The sequence below is a fragment of the Panicum virgatum genome, chromosome 9N (assembly GCF_016808335.1).
Source record: "Panicum virgatum strain AP13 chromosome 9N, P.virgatum_v5, whole genome shotgun sequence".
Classification (NCBI taxonomy): domain Eukaryota; kingdom Viridiplantae; phylum Streptophyta; class Magnoliopsida; order Poales; family Poaceae; genus Panicum; species Panicum virgatum.
Window position 1 is genome coordinate 77051826 of NC_053153.1, and position 18433 is coordinate 77070258.

At 46.1% G+C, this 18433-nt stretch overlaps 3 protein-coding genes across 8 annotated transcripts; 1 reads left to right on the forward strand and 2 right to left on the reverse strand.

The window, feature by feature from the left end:
* The first annotated feature begins 2668 nt into the window (after positions 1–2668).
* LOC120692505 lies at positions 2669–3777 on the forward strand. Its single transcript, XM_039975831.1, has one exon. It carries the CDS (start codon positions 2991–2993, stop codon positions 3375–3377), a length of 387 nt encoding a protein of 128 aa, XP_039831765.1. The 5' UTR covers positions 2669–2990; the 3' UTR covers positions 3378–3777.
* A 7563-nt stretch (positions 3778–11340) lies between these two features.
* On the reverse strand, positions 11341–15302 carry LOC120692493 (vacuolar protein sorting-associated protein 9A-like). 2 transcript variants are annotated; one of them, XM_039975807.1, is made up of 7 exons: positions 14960–15301; positions 14655–14802; positions 14375–14545; positions 13530–13709; positions 13163–13442; positions 12401–12774; positions 11341–12289 (listed from the first exon to the last, which is right to left on the reverse strand). In XM_039975807.1, exons 1-6 carry the CDS (start codon positions 15058–15060, stop codon positions 12602–12604), a joined length of 1053 nt encoding a protein of 350 aa, XP_039831741.1. In that variant the 5' UTR covers positions 15061–15301; the 3' UTR covers positions 11341–12289; positions 12401–12601. The 2 variants fall into 2 exon arrangements, with proteins under 2 accessions (XP_039831741.1, XP_039831739.1); XM_039975805.1 differs by lacking the exon at positions 11341–12289 and having other exon boundaries at positions 12628–13442; positions 14960–15302.
* Positions 15303–15437: 135 nt separating this feature from the next.
* LOC120692494 lies at positions 15438–18336 on the reverse strand. Of its 5 annotated transcripts, none has more exons than XM_039975808.1 (7): positions 17940–18333; positions 17776–17843; positions 17438–17578; positions 17088–17129; positions 16187–16326; positions 15953–16069; positions 15438–15837 (listed from the first exon to the last, which is right to left on the reverse strand). In XM_039975808.1, exons 1-7 carry the CDS (start codon positions 17945–17947, stop codon positions 15646–15648), a joined length of 708 nt encoding a protein of 235 aa, XP_039831742.1. In that variant the 5' UTR covers positions 17948–18333; the 3' UTR covers positions 15438–15645. The 5 variants fall into 5 exon arrangements, with proteins under 5 accessions (XP_039831742.1, XP_039831745.1, XP_039831743.1 ...); XM_039975811.1 differs by having other exon boundaries at positions 17716–17843; positions 17940–18331; XM_039975809.1 differs by having other exon boundaries at positions 15953–16051; positions 17940–18327.
* Positions 18337–18433: the final 97 nt, after the last annotated feature.

The window sequence follows — 18433 nt, forward strand, 5'->3', positions numbered from 1 at the left end:
CGCGCTCTCCCGTGCGGGAGTGCGCCGCCGTCGAGCGGGTTGGCGGTGGTGCCCTTTCCGGAGCACCCCCGCGCGCGGAGTCTGGCTCTGTGCCGCGCGCCGACGAGGGGCGGCGCGGTTCCATCCCATGCGCCAGCGTACCAGCGCCGCGGGTGCCTTTGACGTGCGGCGGTGGCCGACGTTGGTGCTAGCGACGAGAGCATAGGTAAGGCTCGTCGTCTCTGTCCTTTGACTAGGGTTAGGGTTTGTTTTTTCTCGATCCGATTTGACACAAGTTCTTTCTTTCTTTGTTCGACTTTAGTCAAATCGATGCTTTCTGTGGCTTTTCTGATTCGAGATCGGTGTTCTTGCTCTCTGTTTCTTTTGATTCGAAATGAATCCATCCTTTCCCAACTCGATCTACACTAGTATAGGTGACTGATACCATTGTAAGAACTATAAGATCAACACAGTGCACAATCGAGAGGGATTTCTTTCTCTTTCCTTTGCTCAAGTACAAGTGGTTCCTAGATCTACACAGAGAGTACACAGAGAGGGAGAGAGAGACCGTCACCACTAGGGCTGGAAACGAGCCGAGCCGAGCCAGGCTCGACTCGGCTCGGCTCGCTTCGGCTCGGTCGTGCAGCGAGCCGAGCCTGGCTCGGCTCGGCAATTTCACGAGCCCATAGAAGAGGCTCGGCTCGGCTCGTTATCGGCTCGCGAGCCACACAGCCCATTGCATTATGGAGCAGTTTTTGTAGGAAAAATGCAAACGACAAAGGCTAGAATAAGGCAAACAACAATGTTCTTTAAGTCTTAACAGCAAGGTTCTCTTAGCCCCACTAATTAAGTTCATGAATGTAACAGCAAGAAAAAAGGCATAAAGTTCATAACAGAATATAGCTTTGGTGGGCTGGCCGCTGGCAATTTGGGCTGGTTGCTTGGTTTGGCCTCAGCTCGCGAGCCGGCTCGGCTCGGCTCGGCGTTTTAGCGAGCCGAGAAAAGAGGCTCGGCTCGGCTCGTTCCAAGCTCGCCGGCTCGGCTCGTTCCAAGCTCGCGAGCCGCTCCGTGCCGAGCCGAGCCGCACCGAGCCCGAGCCGAGCTTCGAGCCGCGAGCTTTTTTTCCAGCCCTAGTCACCACCACCGCTTGAGGACGATCCGGCCATCTCAGGTTCGTTGATGGAGATCTGCGCTAGGGCAGCGGCGAGTGACGCAGCGGCCTCACGATCGTGACGGCGTAGTCGTGGACGACGGCGCCAACGCCGGGGAGTCAGTGTCGACAGCGGAGGCGGAGACGTCAGTGTGGCGGCGGGCTTCCCGTCACTGCCTGCGCTCCCTAGAGATCGTATTAGGGTTTGTAGGTGGGGATGTACGGGTGCGACGAACCTCGTTACCAGAGCCGCCGGCCCCCACCATCTTTATATAGCACAGGGTGACAGCCCCCCCCCAACCATAGTTGGGCTGGGCGCCCCCAATCAGGGCGCAGATCTAGGGTTCAATGGGCCGTTGGGCCCATTAGTGGAGAGATCAATCCAACAATAATCATTTCTTACAGGAAATTGTTGATAGAGTAGCTCTATCAAACGCCGTGAATAGAGAATGCTCATAACTCACTTATGCCACTAATGTTCGAGTCACCTGGCCGGTCCCCATTTGCTATGTTATAATCTTCAGGATTTTTAGCCCACAAGATCACTTGATGAGGGCATAAAAGAGCGAGGCAAGTAGGCCCGTGGCTGTCCAGATCGGCGCCGGTCAGCACCACAGTGCTGTGGTGGAGCACATATCTGTTCAGTGCTGGCATCTAATGCCAGCTTATCTCCTTACGTGGCACCTCCAGTTAGTGTTCCCCCCGTAGGTCCTCGTTTAATTATATGGTTACCAATCGAAAGGTGCGAGCTAAGCGTACACATAAAGTTTACCAAATAAAACATCTTATGATGTGGTGCAGGGGCAGTATGGATGTGTGTTTGTGTTTTTGAGAAAACAGGCAGTAGATGTGTCCCAACGCATCATATAGCCAGAACCTGATTTATGCACAAACCATTAAAAGTTTCCCAAAGAGGAAGCATGAAAAGGCACATCATAATTCACTGTTACGGAAAAACACTTTTACTTTTTTTTATGATTACGTTTACACTAAGCTCGATAAGAATTTGACCCCAATACAACATGAAATAGGTAAGTAAACTCTAGTGCAAGTTATCTATATAATCCCCTCTGTCCTGTAATATAAGACATTAGAGAGTTCAAAATTTGCAAACGTAAGGTATTCTAAGATCCTTTGCAAAAAAAATGCTAATCTCCTTGATTTCGGTGCTAGTTTTGTAAAAAAGTCAATTATGGTGGGCCGAAGGAGTAAAAAAAAGACATACTAAAATTAAGAAATTGATTAATTGAACAATGCACTAATGAGGAGTACATGTGTCTTTTCTCTATCTCCATAATATGTCTTAAAAAACCCAAAATACTCTACATTTCAGGACGGGGGGAGTAGACCAGAGCATTGTTGGAACTTAACAACCATGAGTTGAGATTTGGAGACTCAGCATAGCCATCATACCAATGTGCATCGCTGTCACTGCCAGCTCAGCAGCCACGGGTTCTAACTCAAAGCTCGCCAAAACCCCCAAGCAAATCTCACCTCAATCTTAAGGCTGCGGGACCCACTCCAACCCCTCACCCACCGTCCCACCCTCCTTCCGCCATTTTAACCTCCGCATCCCGCCTCACGGACTCCCCCATTCCAGCTCGCCGAATACAAAGCCGCAATCCCCACAGAGCAAGCTGCTCCACCAATCGCAGCTCCGCTGCCCTCCACCTCCTCCCCCATGGACGAACCACCTGTCCATCCACCCCTTCTCCCCCACACCCTCACCACCGGCGAGTAGCACCTCCATGTCCTTCCGCTGGTGGATTCAGAGTTTCGGACTCGCAGAGCAGTTCTGATCCCCCTTTCCTTCCGCCCACCAAGCAGCTTCATCTTACAGAATTCTTTGGGCTTCTCCCTCATGTCCGCGGCGGCGGCCGGGCAAGAGGTGGCGCCGGCCATTGTGGCCGCGGCCGAGGTGGAGGAGTGGGAGGTCTGCGCGTGCTGTGGGCTCAGGGAGGAGTGCACGCCGGCGTACGCGGCCGGGGTGCGCGCGCGGTACGGCGGGCGCTGGCTGTGCGGGCTCTGCGGCGACACCGTGAGCGAGGAGGTCGCTGCCGGGGGTGGGTCGGAGCTGGAAGTGGAGGCGGCGATCGCGAGGCACGCCGCCTTCTGCGGGGCGCTTGACGGGCGCCGGACGCCGGCCGCGGCCGAGCGGCTCATCGCGGCGGTGCGGCGGCTGCTCCGCAACGCGGGCGCCAAGGAGGAGAAGGCCGTCGTCGTGGTGGAGCTCCAGGAGGCCTCATGACCACCTGCCTGAGACGGATCGAAGATTTGTTCTTGCAGGCGGAGCTAGCTAGCTAGCAATATCGCTGGTCTTTTTTCCCTTTTCCATTTGATTGGTAATTTACATTTTAGTTCTGAATATTTGCATGCTTAATTTGCACAAAATGCTGCAATCTTTCCAGCCCTTGCAAAAAGTCCTAGGAGGTGTGGAAGATCAGAAATTTTGGAAAGAGAAGAGCTGGGGGAATTGCATATATAAAAAAGGTACAAGATGGGAGAATTCCATCTTACTTATTACATGTTATTTAGTACAAATTCACCCAACTTGTAGATTTTACACGCGTTAGCAGTTAACACTGCTGTTGATTGAAGGTGAGGGTCATTTTTTTGGTTCATGGTAAAAATGGAAAAAAAATGAGTAATTGGCGTATACATTTTCTCCTTGATGAATAGTATTTAGATAAAACGACTGAATATTAGAGAAATCAAAAGGCGCAGAGAGCCAGAGGCATGTCCCTACTTTTCTTTTTCAGACAAATCACGAGCTATTTTCAGATTTATACTACTGAGACTTCGTCAAATCTAGCAGGCTTGTAGCACACGGCAAACATTCGTGCAAGTGTATCTTAGGTTCCAAAATTAACCAGCAACTGGAAGTGTTGGTTACAGGCTGTGAATTCTTTCTTTAGGAACAGAGTACGGAGGATAATACGATCCATGGAGTCATGTGGAGCAACCAGACCACACGAGTGTATGAGGATGTTGACGACCAAAATTGGCATTAGACAATACAGACCGGTCTGACCGGTACGCCCTAATGGTCTGACCGGTCAGACGCTGTAGTCGGTCCGGCAGCAGCCGATCGGTCTGACCGGTTGGGTTGACCGGTCTGACCGGTCCAAGTAGAATCCGAGTACAACTAGGGATTTCAATAGATTTAGATCTTGTAATATGATTTCTTGCGGGATAAGTCCATCCCACCCTATATATATGAAGGGTCACGGCCGATTGATGGTAATTCCAATCGATTCACACATTTATCTTTTACTTTTTCCTCCAAACCCTAACTTTTCCAATCTCATCTGCTGTTCTTCGATCATCTCCATGGCGTTCGAGGATGTTCTGAGTGGCCTGCCGACCTCAGAGCAACCCTAGATCCACGAGCTCCGACGGGATCCCTCCCGAGCTCGAGGTTTTTAGGTTTTTGCGGATCTCCCTGGAGTACCGGTCTGACCGGTCGCTACAACCGGTCTGACCGGTCTGTGCGCAGGGAGCCCGTTGGTGAAGATCGTGTCGACGATCCGCGCGTTCTAGCGTTTTCGAGTGTGTTGGCGCAAATTAGTGTCAACAGAGGATCACTTTGAGCAAAGAATACAACTTTTTTACTCATTTGATAGCATCACACAGTCCAACTTGCATATGCTACCCGCTATAGTGCAGTGCAAAGCAATGATTGATATCTAAATTGCACATTCCAATAAAGTTAAGCTACTGAATACAAAATTATCCAGATTTTAGGGTGAGTTTCTGAACACAAATTATAACCATCTTTAGTGATATGCTTGGCTTTTTCAAGTAAGATTTGTTCTCATCTGCTGGCCTGCAAGGGAAACCATGGGTGTGTTTAGTTCGCGAAAAGTTTGCGAAAAAGTTGTTATAGTACATTTCGGCTTTATTTGGCAACTATTGTCCAACCATGAAGTAATTAGTCTCAAAAGATTCGTCTCATCATTTACAACCAAACTGTGCAATTAATTATATTTTTAACTACATTTAATACTACATGCATGTATCGTAAGATTCGATGTGATGTGCGTCAGTGAAAAATTTTGAGAACTTTTCGCGGAACTAAACACAGCCCATGTTGATGTTCCTTGCTACCACTTGCAACTGATTCTTTAGTCAGAAGAGAAGTCAACTTTGCTCAAAAAATAAAATAAACTCCGAGAATCACATTTCTAATAAAAAATTTGGAGCGGCAAGCTTGCAACTGATAGGAAGCAACCAGCCAATTATTGCAACTATTTTTAGGGACGTCTGATGTTGAACCCATGGTTCTTGATTGGCTTAAGGAGATGCCAATCTTTCATGGTTTTGCTGGGCTTGATGGAGTGGTTACCAATCATGGCTGTGAACTGTGATGCTCACCTTCACGTGCGCCAAAATGAGCTGAAAACTGTGAGAACCGCCCAATTTGATACTATTTTAAACGAACCGCCGGTCATTATCATCCAGATGAGAGTTAACACGTGCTTGCCAGAGTGCGTGCCACGTGTTATCCCACATCTAGAGACACGAATAACCGACATGTCATTCATCCAAAATAATATCAAATCCGGTAGTCCCGGTATGTGCTCCAACATACGCCCAGGATTCAGCATATGCACATACCGTTTACAATCGAATACATTGCCAAATAAACCACAAAGAGCAGTTTTATACAAACCAGAGTTCACAGCTTAATTACAAGTTCAACATAGGTGGGTTTCAAACTTCACTTTACAAGCCTTGGGCTCACGCGAGTCATATTAAACAGAAACATAAAGTTTATTGCATTTACATACTCTCACGAAGCTCAGATACGATAAGGACTTACTAAAGTAATGACGCCTTGCTCAAGGACATCATTACAGCCACCACGACCTACTCTTTCCCCGCGTTTGGATCAGCGGGGTAGAAGTGGCCAAACACCACCTCTGGCTCACCTGCAACTATGTTTAGAAAGCACCCTGAGTACAAAAGGTACTCCGCAAGACTTACGCGATTAAATAAGCAAGAATCATGCATTGGCTCAAGTAAAAGCTTTAAGGTTAAGTAATTATTGCATCAGCATTAGCTTCTACACTATCACCTATCAGAATTAATTAATGTTGCCCAAACCCCTAAACAATTTTAGTACACTAAGAGTATACAAAATAATGAGGCACAGAGGTGCCATCAACCATTTCCAACATAACCGAAACTTTCTACGAAGAGTTCAACGGACAAAGAGCTTGCTCATAACCGAGAGCGCGGCAATTCGAATTGATTATAACCTTGCAAGGGTGTACTACTTTACCCACACGACGCAAGGACCATGCGACTCACCCAACCCGCTAAAGTTGGATAAGAGGGTACTCGCATCAACCGTTCCCAACATGGCTCAATCATTGAAATCTTCACACCTAGCTTACGCGTAGAGACTTAGTTTCCACCGGGGACATCTCTAAACTTTCCTACTCACAGGTCCACCCGGGGACACCTCTAAGCCTCTCTGCATAGCCCTTGGCCACGTATCTAGGACTGTACATCAATGATCAAGTCAAGGAAGGTAATTGGCTTATCCGTTCCATTATATTGGATATGTGGTAGCACGGAAAGGTGCTCAAAGCCGACGTCATCCACGAACGGTCCTTAAACGATCCAAGCGGACTATGCCCATATGACTCCATTCACTAGGCCCTACCATTCCGCTCGAATCTCGATACTGCACTCTACTAACTCCAGATGCTCAAGTGCGAACAAGGATACTCAGGTAAGTGTGATACTCCAAACCATTCCTTTCTAGCAAGCAAAAGAAGTATTCTAAGCAGGGCTAAGCATCTAGTCAAGTTAAGTGATTAACTATCTAACTAGTGCCAAGGAAATGGATAACAAATCAAGGAAAGGTAATGCATGGAAGCAGGTACAAGAATGCAATACATACATAATATATATTACCCAACATTACCCGGTGATATAACTAAACTAAATCAGATTAAATAGGTGCAATGAATATGCTTAGCTGCTTGCCTGGGTTAACTTCAGACTCGACCACGAACGGGACTCCGGGTTCGGGCTCCACGGACTCGGCGGGTTCCACGGGTTCGTTCTCCGACGGTCCGGTCACTAAAATGCATGAATGCGATGCAAGAATTAAGAAATGATCTTAACAACATGCATAAATCATGAAACAATTTGAGCATGCAGAGAACAAATCAAAGAACGCATGAAAATTGGTTTTGCAGCAAAAACATTTTCCTAGAATTAACCATAAATAAAACCGTTTTCAGCTACTCTAAGCAAGATAAATCGGGAAAGGCATACAAACTGAACTAAACAAATCCAAGAAAATTATCATAGAAACTAGGCATGAAAACAAAGCTAACAAAACTGGTTTTGCCATTTTATCACTTTCCTGCAAAAAGTTCCATATTAAACCACATTTTGGACAGCAAGCATGAAATCGAAATAAAACCCTAACCAACAGCAAGGAATCACATGAGTAAGATGCACCACTGAAAACTACCCCTCACAAGGAGTCTAACAAAATTTAGTTTGACATTTTTCAAGCAGTACACAAATAACTAAGCAATAAACTCACTTTTGCAAGATAAATCTATAGATAAATCTACAACAAAGTAACATGCAAAACAATATTTTTCCTAAGTAGATCTCAGCTAGAGGAATCCAACAAAACAAGTTTCATAATTTTTGGAGCTATACACGATTTTCTATGGATTTTGGAAGCTTGCAGGAAAATAAAACCTAAAGGAACCCTAGCTAATTCGCTAGGTACACCCGGATCAGGCCACACCCGTCAGCCAGAGGCCGACAGGTGGGTCCCACGGACCAGCGACCCACCCCAGGCCGGGTCAAGGTAGGCTGCGGCCTTGACCGCGGCGTGGGCGCGGCCACGACGTCGCGCGGCGCGGCGTGCGCGCGCACGCGCGCGGTGACGGCGGCGGCGGCGCAAGCCGGTGCGGCGAGGCAGGGCGGAGCAGACCAGGGGCGGCGCGCAAGGGGAAGAGGAGGAGTAGGCGAGCCTCACCGGCGGTGATGCGGGCGAGAAGCGGCGGCGGAGGGGCGGCGCGACGGACAGAGGCGGCGGCGGACCGAGGTGCTCGTCGCCGGCCCTGTAGGGAGGGGAAAGAGGCCGGGTCAAGGCTCAAATCGATCGAGGATGGGGAGGTCTAGGTGACGCGCGAGCTAAATCGTGGAGGGCTTCACCGGCGGCAGCGAATCGCGGCGGCCGGCGGAGCTCGGAGCTTGCGGCGGCGGCAATGGCGGCTAGGGTTAGGGTTTGAGGCGGGGAACGGGAGCCGGGCGAGCGCGGATAAGGGGAGGGGCGGCTCAGCACGGATAAGAACGCGCGCGGATCGAGGATCGTCGACGCGTGGAACGAGGATCGACGCCGGCGGCGTGGCGACGCGTGCCGCGCGGCGCGAGCAAAACAGAGGAAAGGAAGGGAGAGGCTGACAGGTGGGGCCCGCGCGGGATTTTTATTTTCTTTTTCCTTCTTTTTTTTTTTAGGGCTGTGACAAAAACCATCCCTGATCAAGGGCCCTGATTTCCTGAATTCTTCTGCAATTTTTTCGTCCCTGCCGACATGAAGTAATCCATTCATGCGATTTTAGTGAGGATTCAGGGCTCCGGTCTGTCCGATGAGCAATCCGACAGCGGTCGTTATCACATACACATGCAATTGAGTGAGTGCTGATAAACTGCCGGATCCCATGAGCTAATTTTGTCGGCGTGCTAGTCAGCATTCACGCAATCTCCAGTTACATGTTTACTGAACTTCAGAAATTCAAACTCTATGCTGTTCAAATTCAAATGTGGCTGAAATAATTCGGAGGTTCTTTGCTGTTGTTTTCAGCTCAGAGTGTGGTCAGAGTTCATGGGAACTTTGCTGAGGACGAATCTTCCACGCACGACGTAATCATCGGTCGATCGCTTCTTTGTGGAGCACTAGACAAGTGCATTGAATTATGTGGAGATCATGATGTGGCCACCAATTACCATCCCCTTTCCCCGAATTCAAAACGCGATTTCGTACAAGTTTTTGTCTTGACCAGGAAATTTTTATAGGCCCGTTCCATCAGGAATATGGACCACTGGATTAGAACCAGGATATGCGTTGCTTTCGATCCTATCATGTATAGATCTTTCCTCGCATAGTGTTCCTGGCATATTCGCTTATCATGATGACCTGCCTCCAATTTTCAGAAGAGGAAAATTTAAGATGACTTGGCGGCTCACTTGTCAGGTTTTCTGCTCTAAATTATGCATCAGCCCATCAGCAAATGCGTCGGTCACATTGGACACTTTCTCCACTTAACTGTTGTTTAACATCTTTCTTTTCATGATCTTAGCTGTTGTTTAACATCTTTCTTATGATGATCTTAGCTGTTGTTTAACATCTTTCTTGAGATGATGTTAATTTTTTTTTGTTTGGTAGTATTTGAGAGTGCTGCCTTGGTCATGGATGCACTCACTACTCAGTAGTATTTTTTTATTTCAAGGAAAAATGTTCAGTAGTAGTAGTGTCGTGAAATACTAGCAACGAAGCCAAGTGTTGTTAGAAGCTTGGAATGTTCCAAAATATTCCATGTTTGATTACTTGTACAAAGAAAGCCAGTGATCATTGTTCACAAACATTCTTTCCCTGGCATGGAGAAAGCAACCACTGGTAGCTTTTGATGTCGCAAGTTGCCTAATAAATTTATGGTAACGAGGACGTTTACTGATTGTTTTTTTCTGGGGAACGCAAACTGTAATGAAGAAGTACACTAGCACCAAATTAGTTTTGACTAGGACTGGTTATACAATAGCTTTGCATATTGATGATCAAGCTGTCTTGATCATGGATGTACTCGTTACTCCATCCGTCCCAAATTATTAGTTGTTTTACCTTTTATAGACATATAGACTTTGCAATATACCTAGATAATACATATGCAGATGCGTAGTAAAGCCTATAAATCTAAAAATGTCAAAACGACTAATAATTTGGAACGGATGGAGTAGCATTTAGCAATGTTTCCTAGAGAGAGATACTCAACAGTAGTGTTGCGATATTACTAGCAAAAAGTTATTACTCTGAACTCTGAATGTATTTGGAATGTTCCAAAATATGCCATATTTGATTAATTGCAGAAATGAAACCAGTGACCATCGTTCACAAGTGTTCTTTTCCTGACAAGAAGAGAAAGCAACCATTGATGTGCATATGTAAGATCGAGCAGCATCGACAAATTAGTTTGTGGCAAGCTGCCTGATAAATTTAAGTTAACAAGGACAGTCACTGATCCTTTTCCCCTTGGGGAAAACTAACTGGGAATTAAGAAGGACATTTGCTCCAAAATAGCTTTGATTAGGACATTGCCATGGATGGAGCAGGGCATCAGGTCCTTAGATTATTTTACAACTCTTCACTCCTGAGAAATATTTCACTGATTCTCTTAATATAAAGTCAGTAGAAAACAGACTATGACAAGATACCAGTACTAACAGCAGAGAGCTGCGAGCTTTGTTATAATGATGGTACTTTCAGTTACTTTTGTCTTGAAATTTTTTCTGGCTATTGATCAATGGAAGATATTTACAAAAAATAAATTAAATTAGTATTCAGTCCCATTTTTTGGTACTTGGTCTTATATTTTTGTACCACTAGGAACTTTAGTCTAGGTACTTCCAAGTACTTCATATCTTGATCACCATATGATTCTATCACATGAACGGCTCTTATTTTATTTTAATCATTGAAAAAATTCTCGAGAGCTACATACATGATACACCTGTCATAAAGCCAACCCCAACCCAACCTGGAGGACGCCAGCCCAGGACGCGAAGACCCAACGAAATATAACAACCCACAATGGGTCGGCTGAAGACGCACGACACAAGACGAACACATTGCTCTATATTTCAGCTAGCGATCTAGAACTGAACTGGATGTAATAGGAACTGGCCGACTTGCCAAGGATTTGGCAGCGAACCTTTTGTCGTTGTAACCTGACCTCGTTGTACCAGTTCCAATTATCATCCCACAATCCGCGAGGGCACGTGGAGGCGTACGCGCGGGCGCTGCTTCGAGTCCTGCCGACAACGTCTCTTTTTTGCCCCTCCTGCTGACCACCATTATGAACTTTTCTTTTCTGTTTTCTTTTTGGGGCGCTGCTAATCACAGATTCATCCCTTTCCCCCATACTTCCTCGGTTTTTTCTTAATAGAACAGTTTGCACCTGCTTCAAGCTGTTTTCTTAATACCAGCTCAACATGGTGGAGCACAAACAAATCAAGCGAGGGGCATCCCTCGATGCGTACCACTCAAAACATTAGAACACCATAATACGCCTACCACTCAAAAAAAAAAGAACACAATGATAAGCTTTGTTCAAAGTACATCAGCTGTTTAACCAAATGGGAATTACATGAAATTTGCTCTCATCATCCTCCAACCTTCGATTATGACACAATCTTCACACAAATTATTCATCTTCCTCAGCATAATGTGTGACTGAGTTTGGTCGAGGGCCCGAAGCATAATAAGATTCCTGCACATTTCCCAGGTTAGCTCCTCCTGTATGCATCCGCAACATGCTAAGTTTGCGTGTTCCATGCTTGCACACTTTCCAACACTAACGACTTTCAAACCTCAAGGCTCAACACCAACCACTGAACGTTGGGAATCAACTAGCATAGTTGTACAGCATGATGAGTTTCAGAATTTTCCCAGCCTTTGTTACTCCATCTTCATCTCCACCTTCCCTAGAAGTGATTAGGAATCAACTAGCATAGTTGTATAGCATGATGAGTTTCAGAATTTTCCCAGCTTTGTTACTCCATCTTCATCGCCACCTTCCCTAGTGATTTTCTGGTCTTCATTTTAGGTTCGAATTCATATTCTTCATTGCAGGAAGCTCTCAGTGCCAAAATTGTAACACTGTCTGGTGGCAGATTGTACACCATTTAGAAGTGGATAACTCAGATAATATGCTGTGTAATGGTCAATTTCCAGTTTCAGCAGGACCGATGTTGGAAGGTCTATCAAGGAGAATAACAAGGATCACCAATCGAAGTACAAGTCACGAACTGACCATGACTAGGTGCAAGTCATGTCATAACATTAGTGAGACAAGGCAAAAACAGCAGTAGCCATGCGTGATATGCCCAACTCACAGGTGGTGCGGGCTGCAGTAACAAATGAGCATACCATAAAGCATCAAAACTGCAGAGAGATTGCAGAAAGGACTGCACTCAAGTGTTTGAAAAGACAGACAGACATGCCCAAAATGATCGTACCTGTATTTGCGTTGGACTTGCTGTAGCCTTTCTTACATGCATTGACTGTAAGATCTCATTCCTTTTCCTATGAGATTGCAACCGATGGAAACGAGGCTGCACACATATTAACTCCACTAGTCCACTGTACATGTACAAGAGTATTGTGGACATGGAGGCTGTTTATGATTGATACCACGATCTTTACATCTTCACATGACTTTATAAATCATCTACTGAACTAAGGAGCTGATCCTCATCTATGGATAACTTTCTTAAAGCTTTAGACAGCAGCGTATATCTGGTGACAACTTGCCTATACAGGTCATGCAACTGCTTGACTTCCCCTGGACTCAAAGTTTCAGTTTCTGAGTCCATGAAAGGGAATCTGGCGCCTGTTGTTTATCAATTTGAACATTACGATTATGAACAATAACAAGCAAAACTGAATTTAAACCCTAAAATTGATTGGGATGCACAACAACCGTTTAAATGGAAATCTGAACACTATGCGGTGTGTCAGAGTCTTAAAAATTAGCTTAGACCATTTTTATGCTAGTTTTCAAGTAAAATGGTTCTTGGACAAGACCACAGGAAAAACACATTTTATTTGATGGCTAAAATAAACTGGTATGTGAATTGAAAACTGAAATGCATATCCATCATCCATGCTCATACAAACTGCTTCGAATAAATTGACTGTATTAGTTTTTTCTCGAACATGCAGGAGAGCTGCGCATCTTTGTATTAAGAGAGGAAAATTGACTGTATTAGTGAGCAGACCTGTTAGATCAGTTTCCTCCTTATGTGCCCTTGTATATGTAGGAAGCACCTGTGAGCTACTAGGGCTAGCCACATATATTTTAGTAGCTAGTCTTGCCGATTCCATATGCTTCTGAAACTCACTTTCTTCCATCGATAGCGAGCGAGCATTAACATCTATTATAAACATCTTTGCTGAAATGAGGTTTGTCAGATAATATTCGACTTCTGAAACTAGCTTTGTTTCCCTTCTAAAGAGCTGAACAAACTTTAGATTTGAGTGCAGCTGAGGAGGATTGGCCTACATCATGTTTTCAGAAAGCTCAGTTATAATCAAAACTGAGAAGAAATATCAAGAGTAAACAGTTAATTACCAAGAGGAGCTTGCCTTGATAGTAATATAGATAAGAATAGGAAGGAACTCATCAGCCCCAGACAGTGTGCGATCATTTGACATCGATATGTTCAGAAGCAAGTTATTGATGACTTGACAGCAGCTCATGATGCATAGAAGTTTCTCACGTGGTGCTTTGAACGAATTTATCTTTTGCAACTCTTTCACTGCAAGCTAGAGTGGTATGTGGAGCCAAAGAATGGTCATTAGCACGGACATTAGGCTGTAGACTGGACTGATTTCTTTTATGTGAATTTTGAATACTATCACTCCGTTCGGATGGGCTGAAAGCCAGCTGGTTGGCTGTTTCGGGCTGGGCTCAACCGCAGCAGCCGTTCGGCTGGTGGGCAGCAGCCGTTCGGATGGTACGAACCCGGCGGTGGCCATCCTTCTTTATTCCCCTCACTCGTTCCGTTGCCCGGCTGCAATCAGCAGCACAGCTGCTGCACTACTGCCTCTGGCTGGAAGAGCTCCAGCCGAGAGCAGCCAAGAGCAGACTAAAATGTACCAGCCGAACGGAGTGTATAAAAATTTTATATGGACAAGTTGAATAATACATGATTAAACCAAGTAACTTCTTGAACATTACTATGAGAATACTATTGATTATTGACAACAGAAAAAGATAGTGCCAAATACTTGACAATTGGCACCCTTTTCAATACTGAAGCTAGTAAATGTCTCCAAATAATACTTGGGGCTTCATTTTGATCAGCATATAAAGGTATTCAAATATGCAGTTAAGTACAGCTAGAGTAGCATACATTGAGTACTCCCATCGTTACAACTACCAGGGACTGAAATAGTGTTGTGAATGTCTAAAGGTCAGAATGAATTACCAGCCATGAAGCCTCATTATGCAGAACCTTAGGTATATCCAAGTGATGAGGCTTAACAAACTGCTGCAGTAGACTAATCTTCTCTGAGATCTCCATGTCAATAATGGCATCCTCTGATGAGGCCCCGAAAGTGCGATTGAACAATTTTGTCATGATGTACTTCTCAAGGCCCTAATGCACAAAATCTCATCAGTGCATCTCAATGCTCATTGTATCAATGCAGACAGCATCCGCGAAAGGAGGGCAAGAAAAGAAAAAAAAAACCCCGATGAGGTTTCACCTCGAGCGCGTGGTCGATTTCCTGGTTAGTGGCGTTGGCCCAGAGCGGGTGGTCCCTGATGGCGCCCTCCATCTCAGTGAGGAAGCCCTGTACCTTGCTGCCGTCCCCCTCGGTGTTGGGCTCGTGGAAGGAGAAGGACACGAGGAAGCTGCGGGCGCGAAGCTAACCGCTGGTTAGATAGATCCATAGCGACTAGCGAGCAATCCGCGCTCCACTATCTAGTCATCTAGATTGATCAATTCAAGCTACGATTTTTTGGCGGTGTGGCCTCGCCGGAGTACGGGACGGGGAAGGGGGTGACTGACCTCTTGATCGAACGAAAGAGATCGGCGGCGGCTGGGCGGCGCATGCGGTCGAGGAAGTCGTAGAAATCCGGACGCGACGCCGCCGACGTGGGGTTCTCCATCGCAACTTCGCACGCCGCCGCCGGCGATTGCCTTGCGGTGGCCGTCCGCGTGCGGGCGCGTCGGCCGCCGATCCGTCTGAGTCTGACCAGTCGGTTCACAGCTACGCTGACTCGCTGAGGTGGAGACGATGCCGTGCGCCCGTGCCCCGCCGTGTGCGCGGGCTGCCGGGTTGGGTTACAATTCCAGCTCCCTCTGCTAGTACAGTGCCGCCCCGAACAGGAGAAGAGGAGATAGCAGTGTTGGATCAGGCTGCAGAAGAAGCGAGTAGTACTACATTTCAACTCCCTACCGAGAAGAAAAGGGCAGGGAAAAAGTCATGAAGAGAGAGCAAGCAGCACTGTCAGACTTTTTTTTTTGTGGGGGTGGGGAATCAGTCTTTCTTTGCAAAAACGCAAAGGGGAATCAGAAATCAGAACACTCCAACGATGCCAACAGACATCAGTTTGACAAATTATGGTTTCTCCGTAGCACAATCAAGAACATACACATTTCTATCCATCTACAATCCCACATACATCCTGTTGAGAATCAATCTTCTGCTAGGGCATTAACTGGTTGTGGCGGCATCCATCTCGCTCAGTTGCTCAAACAGCGGCATGAGTCTTCCTTAGCAAAAGTAACTTGCTGCTTGTTCCATCCCCTAAGTTCCATGGGCACATTTTCCATGCAAGATGCATCACATTGTCGTCGATGTACGGGCACAAATCCCACACGAGGCAATAGCTCTGGAGTTCTAATGTCGGTGTTTTAATGGATAAAGCACCGACAATCCTTTCCTGTAGAGGAAGGTAAATCTACGTTACTCAAAAAGGCGAACTAAAATGATGGGAACGCCGCAAAATGCAAAGCATAAAAGCAAAATGAACATTCTGACACATGGATACAATTTACCTGCATCATATAGTCAAGCTTCAACATGTTGCGAATGATGACCATCACTGTAACATATGATACAACGCTGTCCAATCCATCTACACTTTTATCCACCTCCTGTAGTGTAGAAACACCCTTGTACTCAGTTTCCATTTCACTTAATCATTGCAAACCACAAGTTTTTTTTCTGATCAACATAAAACTGAAAGAAGGGACTAGAAAAGGAATGTTGGGACAGAAAAAACTTCCTACCTCCATGAGGCAAGATTCAGTAGTCAGCTTGCTGTCGATGCTATGATTGTCTGAAACTTTTAGAGCACTTAAACTGGCTGTTAGTGTGATTCCATAGACATCCTCAACTAGACATTCAAGCTCTTCAAGCAAAGCCTTAACTAGCAGAAAATAAAAAGAAGAGTAGCTAAATTAGAATTGGGAGTTTCACAAAAAATGCTAAGAAGGCGATATTATAATTTATAAACCATAGCTTCAGCTTTAAAATATGAATCAAAGATGACAACTGAAAGGCGTTGATGAACACCATAGCAAAATGTTCCCCTCTAATGGAAAGATAGGTGGCACTTCTTCCTATTCTCAAAAAAAAAGGGCGTACCCAGTGCCGTAGGCTTCCCGCACTGTGCGGGGTCTGGGGAAGGGTTGTTTTTAAGCCCCAAGCCTTACCCACACAAATGAGCAGAGGCTGGGGCTCGAACCCGGGACCTTCCAGTTATAGACGGTAGGCTCTACCGCTGCACCAGACCCGCCCTTCCACTTCTTCCTATTCTCGATCTGGGAAAATTGTGGCCAAATGTAGAACCAAAAAATCCATGTAAACCACCTTGACAAATATAAAACTTCGAACTCCAGAAAGTCTATCTGTGCTATGAGCTATCATTATTGCATCTTTTGTAGCATAAAAATCAGAATTAAATATTGTTGTTATATACATTAATTTCAACTTATATATGTGAAACAAGAGAATAAATCCCTTTGAATCACAATCTAAGTGCTGCATCAATCTAAGTGCATCTGGCCACTCAAGCAGTTTGATAATTTTGCAAAGGATTCCAGCAAGGTTTTCACCATTAAAATGCTTGAGAATATTGAATACGACAAAGATAAACCAACTCACATATGATACTGAAAGATCAACTACCTTTGTTTATATGATCTTTAAGTCCATCTTCGCATGAACGTACTGGTACAGGAAAAGAAAATTTCAATATCAAACTGTTTAAAGGGCATGGACTTTGGAGTTATCAACGAAAAGAACAATTAGGTTGCCTAAAGCTCATACGTTAACAAAGAAAACCAAGGGCCACAGAAGAATACATAGAATTTGCTCAAAATCACAATATGAGATGAAACTGTACAATCAGGACCTCACATAGTCAGTACTACTCCAGCTCAGAAATAAAAAAAGCACAAACCTAGATAGCAAGTCATATCAATTATTAGCATACAAGAATAAGAGAAGGTTTTCACTAATTAAGCTATATAACTCACACTGATTTATGTTTGAGATATCGTGGCAGTGAAGCCTGCAACCAGCTTCAAGATAGAACCACATTCTGCCAGTGCAGTTAGATTTAAGTATATGATTCATGACATCTGATTCGGTAGGAATCTGCGGCCTCTGAAAATAACCTGAAATAAGATAGTTCAGTGCTTCTATCAATCATAATTACGGAGGAAACACCGGCAAAAAGTACACGATATATCATCATAATGTATTAATGTTGCAGAATAAAGGGCACAACAACAGATTATCCCATAAACTGAACCTTCAAGGGCTATCGGTTGTACTAACAAAAGGAGAGGGATAGAATATCAGAGTCACTAACCAAGTTCCTGATGGAATCTCACGAGCAATCGATTTCCAGATTCAGCTAGCTCCTCGAACCGAGCCACCCTGTGTCACGGATGGAAGAACCAGAACAGCACGTGTTAATGGGAATTTCAGTCGACGAAAGAAACAAATTTCAGATAGCGTACGAGGATAAATTACTTGGTCATGAACTCGACGAAAGCATCGCGGCAGGTGCTCTCATCCTCCCTCGCCGCGCTGAAGCCTCTCCCTCCATTGCCTGCAAACTTCCACGGAGCTCTCTCGCCTGTCAGTGATATGCAGGGTAGGCGGCCGCCGGCGACGCAGGGCTGGGCGGCCGGGCAGGGAGGAGGCACTACCGGGCGGAGTCAGCCACGAGGCGGCGGCGGCCGTGCCCGGCCGCAGGCGGGGGCGAAGGCTCTGGCGGCGGCGGGCGGGGGCGAAAGCTCTGGTGCTCGGGGGCAGGGGCACGGCCGCACGGGCGGGAGCACGGGCGTGGTGGGTGGGGGCACCGGCGGGAGCGCGGCGCAGCGGGCGTGACATGGCCACATGGGGAGCGGAGCGATGAGTCGACGGCTCAACGCGCCGCTGCCTGGAAGGAAGGAGCCGAGCCGATGCGGAAATCAGAAGGCGAGAGCGATTCGAGCCGCTGAGCAGACGCCGTCGGATGGGCC

Bases quoted from the DNA above. Each gene is read 5' to 3' on its own strand.
- LOC120692505 (XM_039975831.1), top strand. From the start codon at position 2,991: ATGTCCGCGGCGGCGGCCGGGCAAGAGGTGGCGCCGGCCATTGTGGCC.
- LOC120692493 (XM_039975805.1), bottom strand. From the start codon at position 15,060: ATGGAGAACCCCACGTCGGCGGCGTCGCGTCCGGATTTCTACGACTTC. The intron at 14,803-14,959 runs GTCAGTCACCCC...TCGCGCCCGCAG, and splicing joins CTCTTTCGTTCGATCAAGAG to CTTCCTCGTGTCCTTCTCCT. The intron at 14,546-14,654 runs GTGAAACCTCAT...TTTGTGCATTAG, and splicing joins AAATCGACCACGCGCTCGAG to GGCCTTGAGAAGTACATCAT.
- LOC120692494 (XM_039975808.1), bottom strand. The intron at 16,327-17,087 runs GTAGTTGATCTT...ATTTTCTGCTAG, and splicing joins TAAAGATCATATAAACAAAG to TTAAGGCTTTGCTTGAAGAG. The intron at 15,838-15,952 runs GTAAATTGTATC...CTTCCTCTACAG, and splicing joins AGCTTGACTATATGATGCAG to GAAAGGATTGTCGGTGCTTT.